A 13,850-nucleotide genomic window follows, 5' to 3' on the forward strand; every position below is an offset into this window, starting at 1 on the left:
GTGACGGCACCCAGACCCTTTCTGGAGAGCAGAATTTAAATGTAGCTGAGAGATTTTCAATTTTTCTTTTTAAAAAAAGCCTATGTGCCATGTTTTGTCCAACAAACACAGAGAGTGTGGCAGGTCGATGTGAACAGGCCCGCCTGATGCTCCACGGCTACAAATCACATTAAGACTCATTTATTGGGCTTGGAAATGAGCTGGATGCGCTTTGCAAAGGTGGGTAAGGATAGGATACGTACCACGGTACAGTGGGAACGATACGGTATATTGCAATACTGTAGGAAGGATATATTTGTAGTATTGTCAGACCCAATGATTCCTGACGGAGTCGAAACTGTTTTTAATTTGTTTTGAAACCAAAATTTGTCCAAACATCAGCTTTAAAAGCTGCCGGAGCTGACTGTATCCTCTCGTCCTCAGTCATCACCAGGATCTCGCGGGATTACATTGTTCCTCTAAATGCAGAGGACGTAATGACTTCTGCCATCTAGGGGCTGGAAGTTTAATCGCAACACGAAAATTAATAAATGCTGTGATTGTTAACATGTTAATTGTCTTTTTGAAAAATTAAATAATTTTGTTTTAATCATACTCTGAACTGTGAAGCATAAAAGCTTTGCTTTTAAATATCGATACAGTATAAACATATAATTCAACATATTCTACAGTAAATTTGTGTTTAAGTTATTTATTTTATGAGATCCCTCATCAAGAGATATATATATATATATATATATATCTTCATTCAAAAAGTGGTTAAACTTTATAGTCTTCACTACTCAGAGATGCTGCAAAACCTTTGAACAAGCTGCATATTCTCTTTAATAATATTATCTTAAAAAAAGAACATCGGAAAATAAACAGAGCTCAATTTATAAGATGGTTTCTTTCTTCTTCTTTCTTTCATTCTACATATATATAGGGCTGTGTATTTGCAAGAATCTGGCGATATGATATGTATCACGATACATGCGTGACGATACGATATATTGCGATATATTGTTTCTTTAAAAGAAACTAGACCTTTTCTGGCTTTTACAACAAATAAATCAGCAAATACTTTCTCTAATCAAATGTGAAAGTGCTTGTAGGAAAGTGCTTCTCAAAATTTTGACAAAAATTTAAACTTATATTAACAATGAAGTGCATTAACCGTCACAAACAACCTAGAGCAATATCCAATCTCTGTCGGTGTTTAATAATTTTAACTTTAAACTTTGTTTTAAAACCAAAATGAGTCTAAACATCATCTTTAAAAGCTGCTGAAGCCTGGTGTATCTTTTCTTTTTCAGTCATTGCTGCTATTTTGCCGGTTTTGTTGTTAATTTAGCACGGAGGAAATGACGAATGGCGCCAGCTAGTGGCCAGAGGTTTAACTGCACCACACAAATGAACACGCGCCATGGATATTTGAGTGTTAATTGTAAAATAAAACATTAAAATTATAGTTATAGTATTATAGTTTAGTTATATTAATGGTTAAAAATGAAATATCGCGATATATCATTATATCAACATATACTTATACTATACTAATATATATATATATATATATATATATATATATATTTATATATATATATATATATTAGGGTGTATTATATATGTATATATTTAAAGTGTTATGGGGGCACAAAGTCTTCCGTTATCACATCAGCAAAAGGGCCAATATTTAAAGATTTAGTTTTGTTTAACTTCATACACTGATTCAGCCGCCATTATTCTAGACACCGAGACAAATCAATCGTTTTAATAGTCCTGGCTTCGAACCATCTGTGGCCTCAAGTCATTCTTTAACCACTGCCGATGACAGATAAAACTAAAAAAAAGGCCTAAAAGTTTTCCAGAATTTTCATCGCAAAGATCACCATGACCACAAGACGGTAAACACAGCTGCAGGTCATCAGTGCAAAGTGATTTTTTGACCAAATAAAGTGTTTTTTTCGTTTTCTCTTCATTTGTTTCCAAGTAGCTAGCCGGGTGACAGTTGCATCAGGGAAAATATCCACGGAGGGTGAAAGTGGGAGACTGTCGTTGCCGTGGAAACAGTCAAGCCGGCCTTAGCCACATCTCCCTGCCCCTGTGTTTGTTGGAATTGTGGGAAGAGACACAGGAGGAAGGGTGTCCTGAAACCGCAATTGCTTAAGGAAAGTTACAACAATATTAGCTTTGATTCTATTTCATAATTAAAATAAAACATGACACACAAGGAGAAGAACGTATTGACAGCAGGACGAGAGACAGAAGGCTGGAGAGGAGGAAATAACTAGGACATCAATATCATCCACAGTTCTAACATCATTACACAATGTTTTACACTAGCAGAGAATCATCATATTAACACATCTTTTATTAAATAGGGAGCGGTGGGGTTGGGGACGGGATCAAGGGACGGAAGGAAGTCGGGGGGGAAAAGAGCTTTTTTTACCAAACCGCCGAGGATGAAGAAGACCATAAACAGGCGGCCCAAAGTGGTTTTTGCATAGACGTCCCCGTAGCCCACCGTGGACATGGTCACCATCAGTAAGTAGACGCATTCCCAATAGGAAAGGGACTGGGAGTTTTGGAAGTTTTCCCAGGGATCCCCTGAGTTTTCCACCTACATATAAACAGAAGAGTTTAGTTTGTAAACACTGGAAAAACCTCTTTAATCACGTTTGATTAAGTCCAGGCTCGACGGCTCTGCGTCAGTGATGCTCGGACGAACTGGAGTTAGACTACCATCTAGTGGCGAAAAGGCTGAACTGCGTTTATCTGTCGTAAATATTCAACATGTTTGAACCAAGTTTCTTAATTCATTCTGTATAGATTTTAAATCCTATTCAAGTGATTTACAATAATTTATTTTAGTTAGATATGGAGTCACTTAATCACTTGAACGTTCACAACATAAAAATATTAATAAATCACTTTATTTTCCATTCTGTTTAAGTTGTTGTTTTACCTAATATAAAACAAATGTTTATTATTTTATATTTTTAATCAGAAACAGAGTGCTTATTGCTGTATTGTCAAAGTAAAACAGCATCGATGTACAGTGAAATGTATTTACCTCATTATTCAGCTGATAATATTTAGATATTAATTTCTATTGCTGTTATTATATTACAAGTAATACAAGTGGCTATTTCTGATGTGAAGTCAGACACTTTTTTTTAGGTTTTCTTATTTTGAAAGTATCAATGATTTAAAGTTTTTTTTAAAATGTTAATGTTAGATACAGTTTTAATTAAATGCAAGTATAATAAATCGACCATGTCTAATGAAATAAAGATAATAATAAATAAAGAAGGTTGCAAATTAGTATTTAAGTCATTTCAAATCATATATCCTACTTATAATTAAAATGATTTTTAGGGGTATATTTTCTCATCTAGAATGTCTTGTTTTATGCGTCTTGAAATAGACTAAAGATAAATCCCATGAGCATTTAGCATGATGCTTCTCTTACCAAATGGATGAATCCAGCAGCAGTGAGCCACGTGCTGATGAAGATGGAACACAGGTTCACCAGCTTGATGGAATTGCTGTGCAGAACATAAGAGCAAAAGTGTTCAGACCAGGTGGGATGAAAGTTATTAAACGTCTCACCTTGTTTTCAAGATATTCAAGAACTGTAAGATTTCAGAGAACTGTATTAACCGCAGCGCTCTCAGGAACCTTAGACCTGGAATGGACAGAAATAAAAAAAGAAAAGATAAAAGTTAAAGAGCAGCAATAAAAATGTCTCAAACGTAGAGGCTTTTACAGAGATGGTCAATAAATACATGTACCCTTCATTTAACTGATGTGCGCATCAAGTTTATTTTTTAAAACAGCATCTTCTGTGAGTAATTCTTGTAAAAAAAAAAAAAAAGAATTGTAAAAAAATATTTAAATCGGGTTCTGTTTTTAAGCTTGTTAAGAATTTTTTTTATAACATTTTAGGTATAATTAATGGAAAATTAAAATATAATTTCTAACAAAAGTTTTATATTAAAAAAAAATGGAATGCAATAAAATGGAAAAAAGACAGTATTTTACTGTTGTACACTCATTAAATATTACTTTTTAAACAACATTGAAATTAAAAAAACTAAAAAACAACCGTCTCCATTATAAACGTTTTTCATTTATCATTATGATTTTAAAAATCAAATAAAACGTTTCTTAAGTCACACTATATTTTTATGAAAACATCCCATGAGGCAAAAGAAGAAAGCGCAAGAGAACTAACTACTAAGTAAATACATTTAAATAAAGTATTTAATACTGGTAAATTGATATGTACTTGAGCTAATTTCAGGGTAATACTGTTTTTTTTATAGTAGAATACTTTAGTTTCCGTACAAAATCTGATACGAACTCAAACAGGCCTGAGCAACAGAGCCAACAGTCTGTGTGTTTCCAACTCGACCACTAGATGGTGCTAAATCTCCCTCTCGTCATGTCGCAGCCTACAGCTCGATTTCTTTCATTTCTTAATGATTTGAATTTCTGGTACAACGAAAGTTACATTTGTTTAAAAAAGAAACAATAATTAAAAAAATAATAATTTAAGAGCTGAATTGTTTAAACCAGACAAGTCCAAAGTATCACCTTTTGCTGATGTTGTGCAGCCTACAGTCTCCTTTATAAACAGAATTATTTAAGGAAAAATATACCACATTTTAAAACAATGACTTAAATATATTTATTTGATGTATTTTTTCTTCTTTACTACTTTACTACTGCCCATTTTTATTTTATATTCCAATCTTGTTTGTTTTCAATCAATTTTTTTTTTTACTATTTATCAATCCATTCTTCCTTCTTTCATTCCCTTCACGTTCATCCATCCATCCATCCATCCATCCATCCATCCTTCCATCCATCCATCCATCAAATAAAATGTGTTCAGATGCGTTTCTCCTTCCTTCCTTCCTTCCATCCATCCATCCATCAAATAACATATGCATTCAGCCATGTTTTTCCTACCTTCCTTTCTTTCTCCCATCCATCAATGCTTCCTTCCTTCCTTCCTTTAATTAAATAATGTATCTATTCAACTGTGTTCGATCCTCTCTTTACTTCATGTAAAATAAACAATTTGGTTTATTGTAAAAAATGTCACATAAGCTTGTGGTTTAGAACATTTCCAACTTAAATGGCCATTGAAAAAAGTTTTGTCCTTTTCACAAATTTTTCTTTAATATTCCAATATGGTTTTCTCAACCAATATTTACTTTTCAATACCGATTTATAGAGTTATTTATTGATTAACACTATTGCACTGACCAAAATAGAACAGATCCATCTTAAGTAACTTTGAAATCAAGAGTTGCCACAAAAAATGTTTTTTTTTTACCCCATTTCCAGAGAAACCGTAAATACACGAGCACAGAAAAACAAAGTCCACTGGATCTCTGGTCCGCTCGGTGACTCGGCGTGACCCTGTAGCCGTTCTGGAAAAGATCTCCACACGACTTCTTGCGCCTGAACGTCTCCTGGTGGGTCTGCAAGTCTGCCTCAGCCTGAGTCTGTCGGTACATCAGCAGCCGGGGAGGAATCATTGTTCTCAGGGACGGAGAGTACAGAAGAAGACCAGAGAAAAAGGATCCGGAGGATGGTGTCGGCTTGTTTGCGATCAAACAGGTCTGTGATCCAAATGTGACAAGAGAGCTTTGGTTGTCTCTAATCCTTAAAGCAGACAAATGTACCTGTTCTCCACTCATGTTTTCATCCTGTCAACCTACAGATGAAACGTTCTGCATCCAGCAGGGATTAGAGCGCGGATCACAAGAGCCAAACAATGAGGCACAAAACAATCATCGCAACATTTCAATCTGTGTCTGAGCCTCCGGAGCGACATGAAGAGATGCTCCTGCTCAGGTTCACACAAAGTCATTCAGTTCCTGAGGCGACCGAGACATTCACATGTCAGAGTTGAATTAGAGCCAGGTCAAATGATGGATCAGTCGAGGGTCTCAGATATGATTTGAGATGGTTTTGAAACATTTGACACTGTTGTGTTGCTAGAATGGTCATCCCTCACTTTCATCACATTCCTTTCTGCCTTCCTGCATTCCTTCCTAACTTTGTTCCTTCCTTCTCTTTGTGCCGGTACAGGATAAAAATAAACAAACTTCCTTCCTTCCTGCTTTCGTTCCTTTCTTCCTGCCTACAGTATTAACTCGAGGGTGACTTAATCCATTATAAATAAGATTTTCTATCAAACTGATTAGAGAAATAATAATAATTCTAGATCACTATAAGGAAAGGGTTAGTTCAGGATTTAAAAAAAATAACTTCCTTCCTTTCTTCGTGCTTTCATTCCTACCTTCCTGCATTTGTTCCTTCCTTCCTGCCTTTTTTTCCTTTCTTCCTGGTTTTGTTCCTTAATGACTTTGTTCCTTTCTTAATGACATTGTTCCTTCCTTTCTGCGTTTCTTCATTGTTCCTTCCTTCCTTTCTGTGTTCCTTCCTTCCTTTCTGCGTTCCTTCCTTCCTTTCTGCGCTCCTTCCGTCCTTCCTTCCTTTCTGCGTTCCTTCCTTTCTTCCTTCCTTCCTTCCTTCCCTCGTTCGTTCCTTCCTTCCCTCGTTCCTTCCTTCGTTTGTTTGTTCGTTCCTTCGTTCCTTCCTTCCTTCCATCCTTCGTGACTTCCTTCCTTCGTTTGTTCCTTCGTTCCTTCCTTCGTTTGTTCCTTCCTTCCTTCCTTCCTTCCTAACACTAACAGTTCACGTACGCCCTCTTCTGAGGAGTTCTGATTTTTCTCTGCACTTTATTGCGTTTTCAAAACAGCCGTGAACCTCCACACACACCATCAAGCTCTTAACAGTGTTGTATAAGAAGGTGATTGTTTGGTTTGAAATGAATCAAATGTTGACTTTTCAGTATTTATTTAGTCGGCTTACTCTTCTATTAAACACAATCACAACCTCTTCTTTTTCTAACAACACCCCACACATACATCAATAACAACACTTGGAGCTGGAGAATTAGTGTCAATGGGCGGGGCTTAAGATCATTTCTAATGTAAATATTTCAATGAAAAGAGAATTTTGTACGAACAGACACAAACTGATGAGTACAATAGAGTCCAACATCTATTTAAGACACACTTAAATTGCCCTTTAATAACGTTAAAAGGAAAATATACAACTTTAATCTGAAAGAAAGGGTCAAATTTTGTAAACAACTGTGGCCGGAAGAGAAATTTGGAAATCCCCTGAGCTGACGACACAATCCAAAATAGTGTGTGTAGAAAAATCTCAATGAATTTGTGAACCCTGACACGTGCTTGTGTACGAGGAAATCCCTTTCGGCACAGAAGCCAAAGCCTCTTTCACGCACGTGTCGGCTGGACAGATGCTCATTCAAAAAAATATATATATATGGAATGCCAGCCTGACTTCATTCAGGCATTATGACCCGGACATGCTCATGAGCCTGCTGCTGGAACCCACTGGGACCTTTTTATCAATGAGCGATCTGCGATCTGGGATTAGGTCATACTAGGTTCAATCTGGTCCTGCTCTAGTTTCCACCAGGAAGTCTCAAACGTAAGCGACCGATTATAGAAATGAAAAAAAAAAACTCTCTGGGCTGTAGATCTGGGCTATAACCTTCCAAAACGAAGCCCAGCCACCGGGCAGCTAAATCAAAGAGACTTAAGCTCACATGTATTGGCCCCTCTCAATGAACACCGAGGCTTCCTGCCAAAGAATGATCCCCATGAAGAGGAACTGCTCTGGTGTGAGTGCCAGGTACGGAGAGCGTGTTTCTGCAATACGACAAAAAATCCACTAGGAGGCAGTAGCGGTTTGGGTAAAAACAAAACTACACATACTTCAACTTTATGATACACTTTCAGTTTTACACAGAATACACGTTGACCTTCGATTGTTCCTGACCGATCACCTTGAAGATAATTTACGCATTATTTAGTTTTTATTAATGAAATAATATTTCTGATGAGATGTGTTTTGTTTTTTTCAAAAGTGCTTTCATAATTCTTTACATTTAATATGTATTGAATATTTTTTACTATCATATATTTGTATTTCTACTACTTTATATAAGATCTATATGTTGACTTGGTCTTTTCTTTTTTTTACTTGTAATGCTTCACATAGGTTATTATTTCATATTTAATTTAGTTATTTTTTTCTTCTTAGTTTTTCCATTGAACTGGCTTAGAAAATCCTTATTAATACATTAAATCATGAACTATGAATAATATTATTGTTTGTTTTTTCTTCTATTAAGATTTATACTTCTTATTGACTGAAAGTTTTCATTAATGAAAATGGGTTTTATTGGAAATTTAAACTTCTCTTTACTGAATTTGCTTCTGAAGTCGAAGCTCCCTTCTTTCCTTTTTCGCTCTTTTCTCCTGACGATCATGGATGTGATGGAAAAGGAGTGAGAGCTTCGGAGTGCTGAGCGACGGTAACCATTTCAAACAGCCATATGCTAATCCCTCCATGCTGCCTCTCTAGGGACCAACACTGGTTCAAGTTGTTAAAGGAGATTAATTTTCTTTTCGTCAAGCTCCCTCTCATTGCTCCTCCTCTTAATCAATGTCTAATTTACTAAAACAGGAAGAAACATTTCTCTGAAACTATACTTTTTTTTTCAGGATCACAGCAGAGAGAACATCCTCTATAAATCCTCTATAAGTGCTCCTTTAAGCTGGTGAAACACCCACAATGCATTTCAGCCGAGTGGAAAATGCACTCACACGTAGCAAGGTGTTGTGTAATTACAATTCTCACTGCTGCGGTTTGTAGTCCAGAAAGGGAAGTGTGAATTAATCTGTGGGGAATACACTGCTCTGTAAACAATCTTAACAACCGGGCAACAAAAGCACTCGAGTGAATGAGAAAAAGGAGCAATTATGGAAGAGTTTATTGACTGTTAAAGAAAAGCATTGTAACCGTGTCAAGAGTCGTCCAGTGCCATTAATCAACCATAGTGAACTGTGCTTACACACAATCTCTCAGGAAACCAAGAAAGAAAAGAAGGATATCTGTCATGAATACAGGTAATATCGAGGTACTTCTTATGGCACACAAAGTTCTCTCGTAGTAGCAGCAGTAGTGGTACTGTCTTTTGTTCGTAGTATTGTTAACATCTGATGAATGTTAGTGGTTACTAATCTTTAAAGGGCAACTCATGTCAAAACACAAATTATCTGAGTCACTCGCATGTTGAAGTCTTCTCTCCAAGGTGCAGTAAGTCCCTCATCATGACCATGTTTTCAACTTATTACTTTATAAAGTTCTCCTCCGTCTGAAATCTCAATAAACGAGTAGTTACGAGAGCGGAATCTATTATGAAATGATAATGGCTTCAATCCTCCTCCACCGAGTTTTGTTTATAAATTGAGTCCTTAGGAGGTGGAGACTTCCGAGATTGATGACACGGGTTGACAAACCTCGATGTTTGACCAATCACAGCAGAGCGCTCAAGATCAGCTAAGTATTTTCAGTGGGCGTGGCTTAATTACATTTTCTAATGTAAATATTTCAATGAAAAGAGAGTTTTGTACAAACAGTCACATACTGATGAGTACAATAGAGGTCCAACATCTATTTAAGACACACTTAAATCACTACATTAGTAGATCTTTAAGAGGTTTAGATTTTAAAGATGAAACAATTGTTGTTGAAGTAGAAGTGATGATAGTTGTAGCCGCAGAAGAAGAAAAAATACACTAGTAAAATCAAAACTTTAAATACATTTTAGGTTAGAAGGATTCATTGTGAAAGTCATATAAGATACCACTGGTAACTATGTGGTAATAGAAGTGGCAGCAGCAGTAAGGGTAGTGGTATTAGTAGCACTTTTACTTAGCAGTGGTGGTCGGGGTAACATAAGTCGCAAAACTAGCCGTGGAACTAGCATTAGCGGTAACAGTAAAGGCAACAGTAGCAGCAACAATTTGTCTTTGAAAGTAACAGAATTGAGACAGTTATATGTGTCAGCTAATTAAGAAGTTGAATAAATAGGTGAATTAGATGTCCAGTAGTACCAGTAGTAGAAGTAATAAAATCAGTTATGCTAATGTAAAACTGTTACGATTAGAAGTTTGTGAAAACTTAATTTAGTAGGCATTGTATTACACATAGTACTAATGGTCGAGAAGAAGTAGTAAAGTTATAGCGATAATAAAAAAAAAGAGTAACATAGCAGGAGTCATTTTTAACAAGATACATGTTAGCTAAACTATTAGTGGTGGAGATAAAACTAGAAGTAATAGAAGTACTCTAGAAAGTTGTGTTGCTTTGTTAAGTTTATGAAGTTGCAGATGCAGTATTTAGTAGCAACTTCTATTTTTTATTACCCCTTTGAGCACAAACATCTCCAGTTAAACGTGTAAAGAAACAGTTGAGGCTGGTGGTGCTGGATTATTTATACACTTTATGACAGTAATCTAAATTAAAATGTTCACACACGGTTATTTTGATACATATGAGCAATTAGTCAGAGGGCATGATATCCTCCAGCCTATCTGCACCCTGTTAATTTTATAAGTGACAGTTTGCAAGAATGCATGTAGCTTTTAACACGTGGAGGAGCCTCCAAACAGACTGTTGTGCCAACAGGACTTATGTTACAGTTCTGAGAGAGCTTCGGTCGGGAGAAAATAAACATCTTCTAAAGTTTGCGAGCGAAGCTACTTGATATCACGGATTAAAATAGACGGCAGAATGATGAAGTTATTAATACACGATCAAAGCTGTCTTGTTAAAAAGGTGAGACGCTCTCCAGTGCTCGCAGTATCTGCAGCGAAAGACGGTACGTTTCTAATGACGCCTGTTAATCTCTGCTGAATGTCAAGCGGGATCCAGACCACCGTTGCACTCGCTTTCATCATCATCATCATTTTCATCATCAAGGCATCGGAGCTTTACGAGGATGAGACGAGGACACCTCACGCCGTGAACGCTGACGGATTAGCTGAACAACCCGCACTTTGGGGTTTTTCGGTGTGTGGAAGTAGGCGACAACTATCTACTCAAAATAAACCGGAATATTAAGTTAAGAGTTTATTAAATAACTTGTGACTACACAAATATAATCATGAGTAAAGTGATTCTTACACTTCTAGATCACGTTCATTTGTGGCCTTGTTGAAATGCAACAATGAACTTTGACCTGTGTATATTGATCTTGTCAGCACAAAGATTTACAGCATGTGTTTCTACCAGGAATCTCTTAAATAAAACAAATTAATAACAAAACATGCTAGCTTAAATTATCTTTGAGTTACTTCTTCATCATTACCTGGGAAATTTGTATACCTAGGTATACAGGTTTCTAAGGTAGTGTTGAAGTAATTCAAAGATAATTTAAGCTAACATGTGTTATGTGTGATATACATACATATATAAATATATATATATTTTTTTTTTTTTACTAGGTACACAGTATTCTGGTTTTAGGTATAAAGGTTTCACAAAATACGATTCAATGCAACATTTTCATCTCCCGATATGATTCAATACAATATTTTCAGCTAATAATACGATTTGATACAATATATTTAGCTAATAATAAAATTTGATACAATATATTCAGGTAATAATCTGATTTGATACAGTATATTTAGCTAATAATACGATTTGATACAATATATTCAGCTAATAATACGATTTGATACAGTATATTCAGGTAATAATACAATTTGATACAATATATTCAGCTAATTATATGATTTGATACGATATATTCAGCTAATAATACGATTTGATACAATATATTCAACTAACAATACGATGTGATTCAATATATTCAGTTAATATTACGATTTAATACAATATATTCACCTGATAATACGAGTTGAAACAATATATTCAGCTTATTATACGATTAAATACAATATATTCAGCTAACAATACGGTTTGATACAATATTTTCATTTAATATTATGATTTGATACAATATATTCCGCTAACAATATGATTTGATATGATATATTCAGCTCTCGATACGATGCAATACGATTGCTAGAAAGTAACAAATTAATCTGATGTTCACGGCCTTGGCTACTTATCAATTTCTCTACAAAAAAAATCAACACATTATCAAGTTGTGATCACGCCTGGGGATCAAAACTTGGCACCAAATGTTATTGATACTCGATACAACAGACGCATTTCCATCAGTGCCAAATAAAGTTCAATAAACATCTAATATCTATTTTCATAATGTAATTAGAATTTAAATTCTCAATAATTAAGAAGCTGTCAAAAATATCATGTTGGGGATAGAATGAGACGGTGGAACACTGGGGCTATGAACATATATTTACAGGGCCAAAGGAAGAAGAAAAATGACTTCAAAGGGAGTATTTTTGTGCTGCGATCTAATTTGGGCTTGAAATTCTCTGAATGCACTGAGAAAGTAGGTCGTTATGTAATCCAGGTTAGGGTGTTTTCCCAGCCTGCTCATGCAAGAGGGAGTGTGTTTGGATGGTTTGTGTATTTCTACTCAACCATGGGCTTTTATAGCAGCACAAAGTGGCATTCCAGGTGCGTAAACACCTTAAAGCAGCAATTACGGATGAATCGCACGCACGCGCCCGTGCACACTCCGAGGAACTTCTCTCCCCATTAAGCTATCCACTCCGACGGCGTCTGTGCTGCCTGCAACGTCAGAGGAACCCAGGACTGTCACTTCCAATGATGAGGGAATGTTGACTGCAGCCCAGAGCGAGAGGGAACTCTGAGGCAGACTCACAGTGAAGGGGGGGGGGAGGGTGTGAAGGAGGGCCGACATGCAAAGGTGGATGGCAAGAACGAGAATTTGAAACTAAAAAAGTACTCTAGGTGATTCACGGATGAATAAAAAGGAATAGAAGACGTAATAAAAGATCGGTGAAGGTGAAGGTTTTAGGGTGGAAAGGAGCATAAATGACTGCATTTAATTCAGAGCTCTGGACATAAACTGCTGCAGTGCTAGGGTTCTAACAATACATTCATCTCATGACACGATTCCATACGATATACTCAGCTCACGATAGATTTCAATACGATATATTCAGCTCACGAAACGATTCGATATTATATATTTAGCTCATGATTTGATTCAATACAATATATTCTGCTCACAATACAATTCAATAAAATATATTTAGCTCACAATACTATTCGATACAATATATTCTGCTCCTGACATGATTCGATACGATATATTCTGCTCATGATACAATTCAATACAATATATTCAGCTCACAATACGTATTTTGAGTTGAAATACTCTGCTCACGATACGTATTTTGAGTTGAAATATTCTGCTGACGATACGTATTTTGAGTTTAAATATTCTGCTCACGATACGTATTTTGAGTTGAAATATTCTGCTCAATATACGTATTCTGAGTTGAAATATTTTGCTCACGATATGTAATTGGAGCTGAAATATTCATCTCATGATACAATATGATTCGATACATCCAACTGACAACAAGATTTAACACGTTATATTCGCAAAAAATACGAATTGATAGGATATATTTGAATATTTGCATAATTTTCTTAACTTTATTTTACTGTACTCTGAATTGAATTGATATCTTGTGATTGTTCCTCTTAATTGTAATTGAATTCATAGGAATGAAATGCAAAAATATTCACAAACATCAGCTTTAAAAGCAGCTGGAGCCGGTTGTATCCTCTAGTCCCCAGTCATCGCACAATTTCATTCTACTTAAAAGGACTTAATGACTGCTGCCATCTAGCAGCTGGAGGTTTCATTGAAAAAATGAACAAACATTGTTAATATGTTAAATGTAAATAAAAAAATGAAAAAAAAAGTTATTTTAATTTGCAAAAGTTTTTTGCAAATAAAAGCTTTTGGGAAAATAAAAAATAGATAGAGT

The 13,850-nt window shown here is 35.6% G+C and overlaps 1 protein-coding gene across 18 annotated transcripts in view; it reads right to left on the minus strand.

Annotated features, from left to right (window-relative positions):
• kcnma1a (potassium large conductance calcium-activated channel, subfamily M, alpha member 1a) overlaps positions 1–13,850 on the minus strand; it is a 174,516-nt gene that overhangs the window by 66,487 nt on the left and 94,179 nt on the right. For all 18 annotated transcript variants that reach the window (XM_087803093.1, XM_087803088.1, XM_087803091.1 and 15 more), the window contains exons 6-8: positions 3,595–3,670; positions 3,455–3,530; positions 2,432–2,602 (exon numbers count right to left, since the gene is read on the minus strand). In XM_087803093.1, coding sequence (XP_087659219.1) covers positions 2,432–2,602; positions 3,455–3,530; positions 3,595–3,670 — 323 coding nt within the window. The remainder of the gene's footprint in view (positions 1–2,431; positions 2,603–3,454; positions 3,531–3,594; positions 3,671–13,850) is intronic.

Source organism: Callionymus lyra, chromosome 11 (genome assembly GCF_982586985.1).
Source record: "Callionymus lyra chromosome 11, fCalLyr1.hap1.1, whole genome shotgun sequence".
Classification (NCBI taxonomy): Eukaryota; Metazoa; Chordata; class Actinopteri; order Syngnathiformes; family Callionymidae; genus Callionymus; species Callionymus lyra.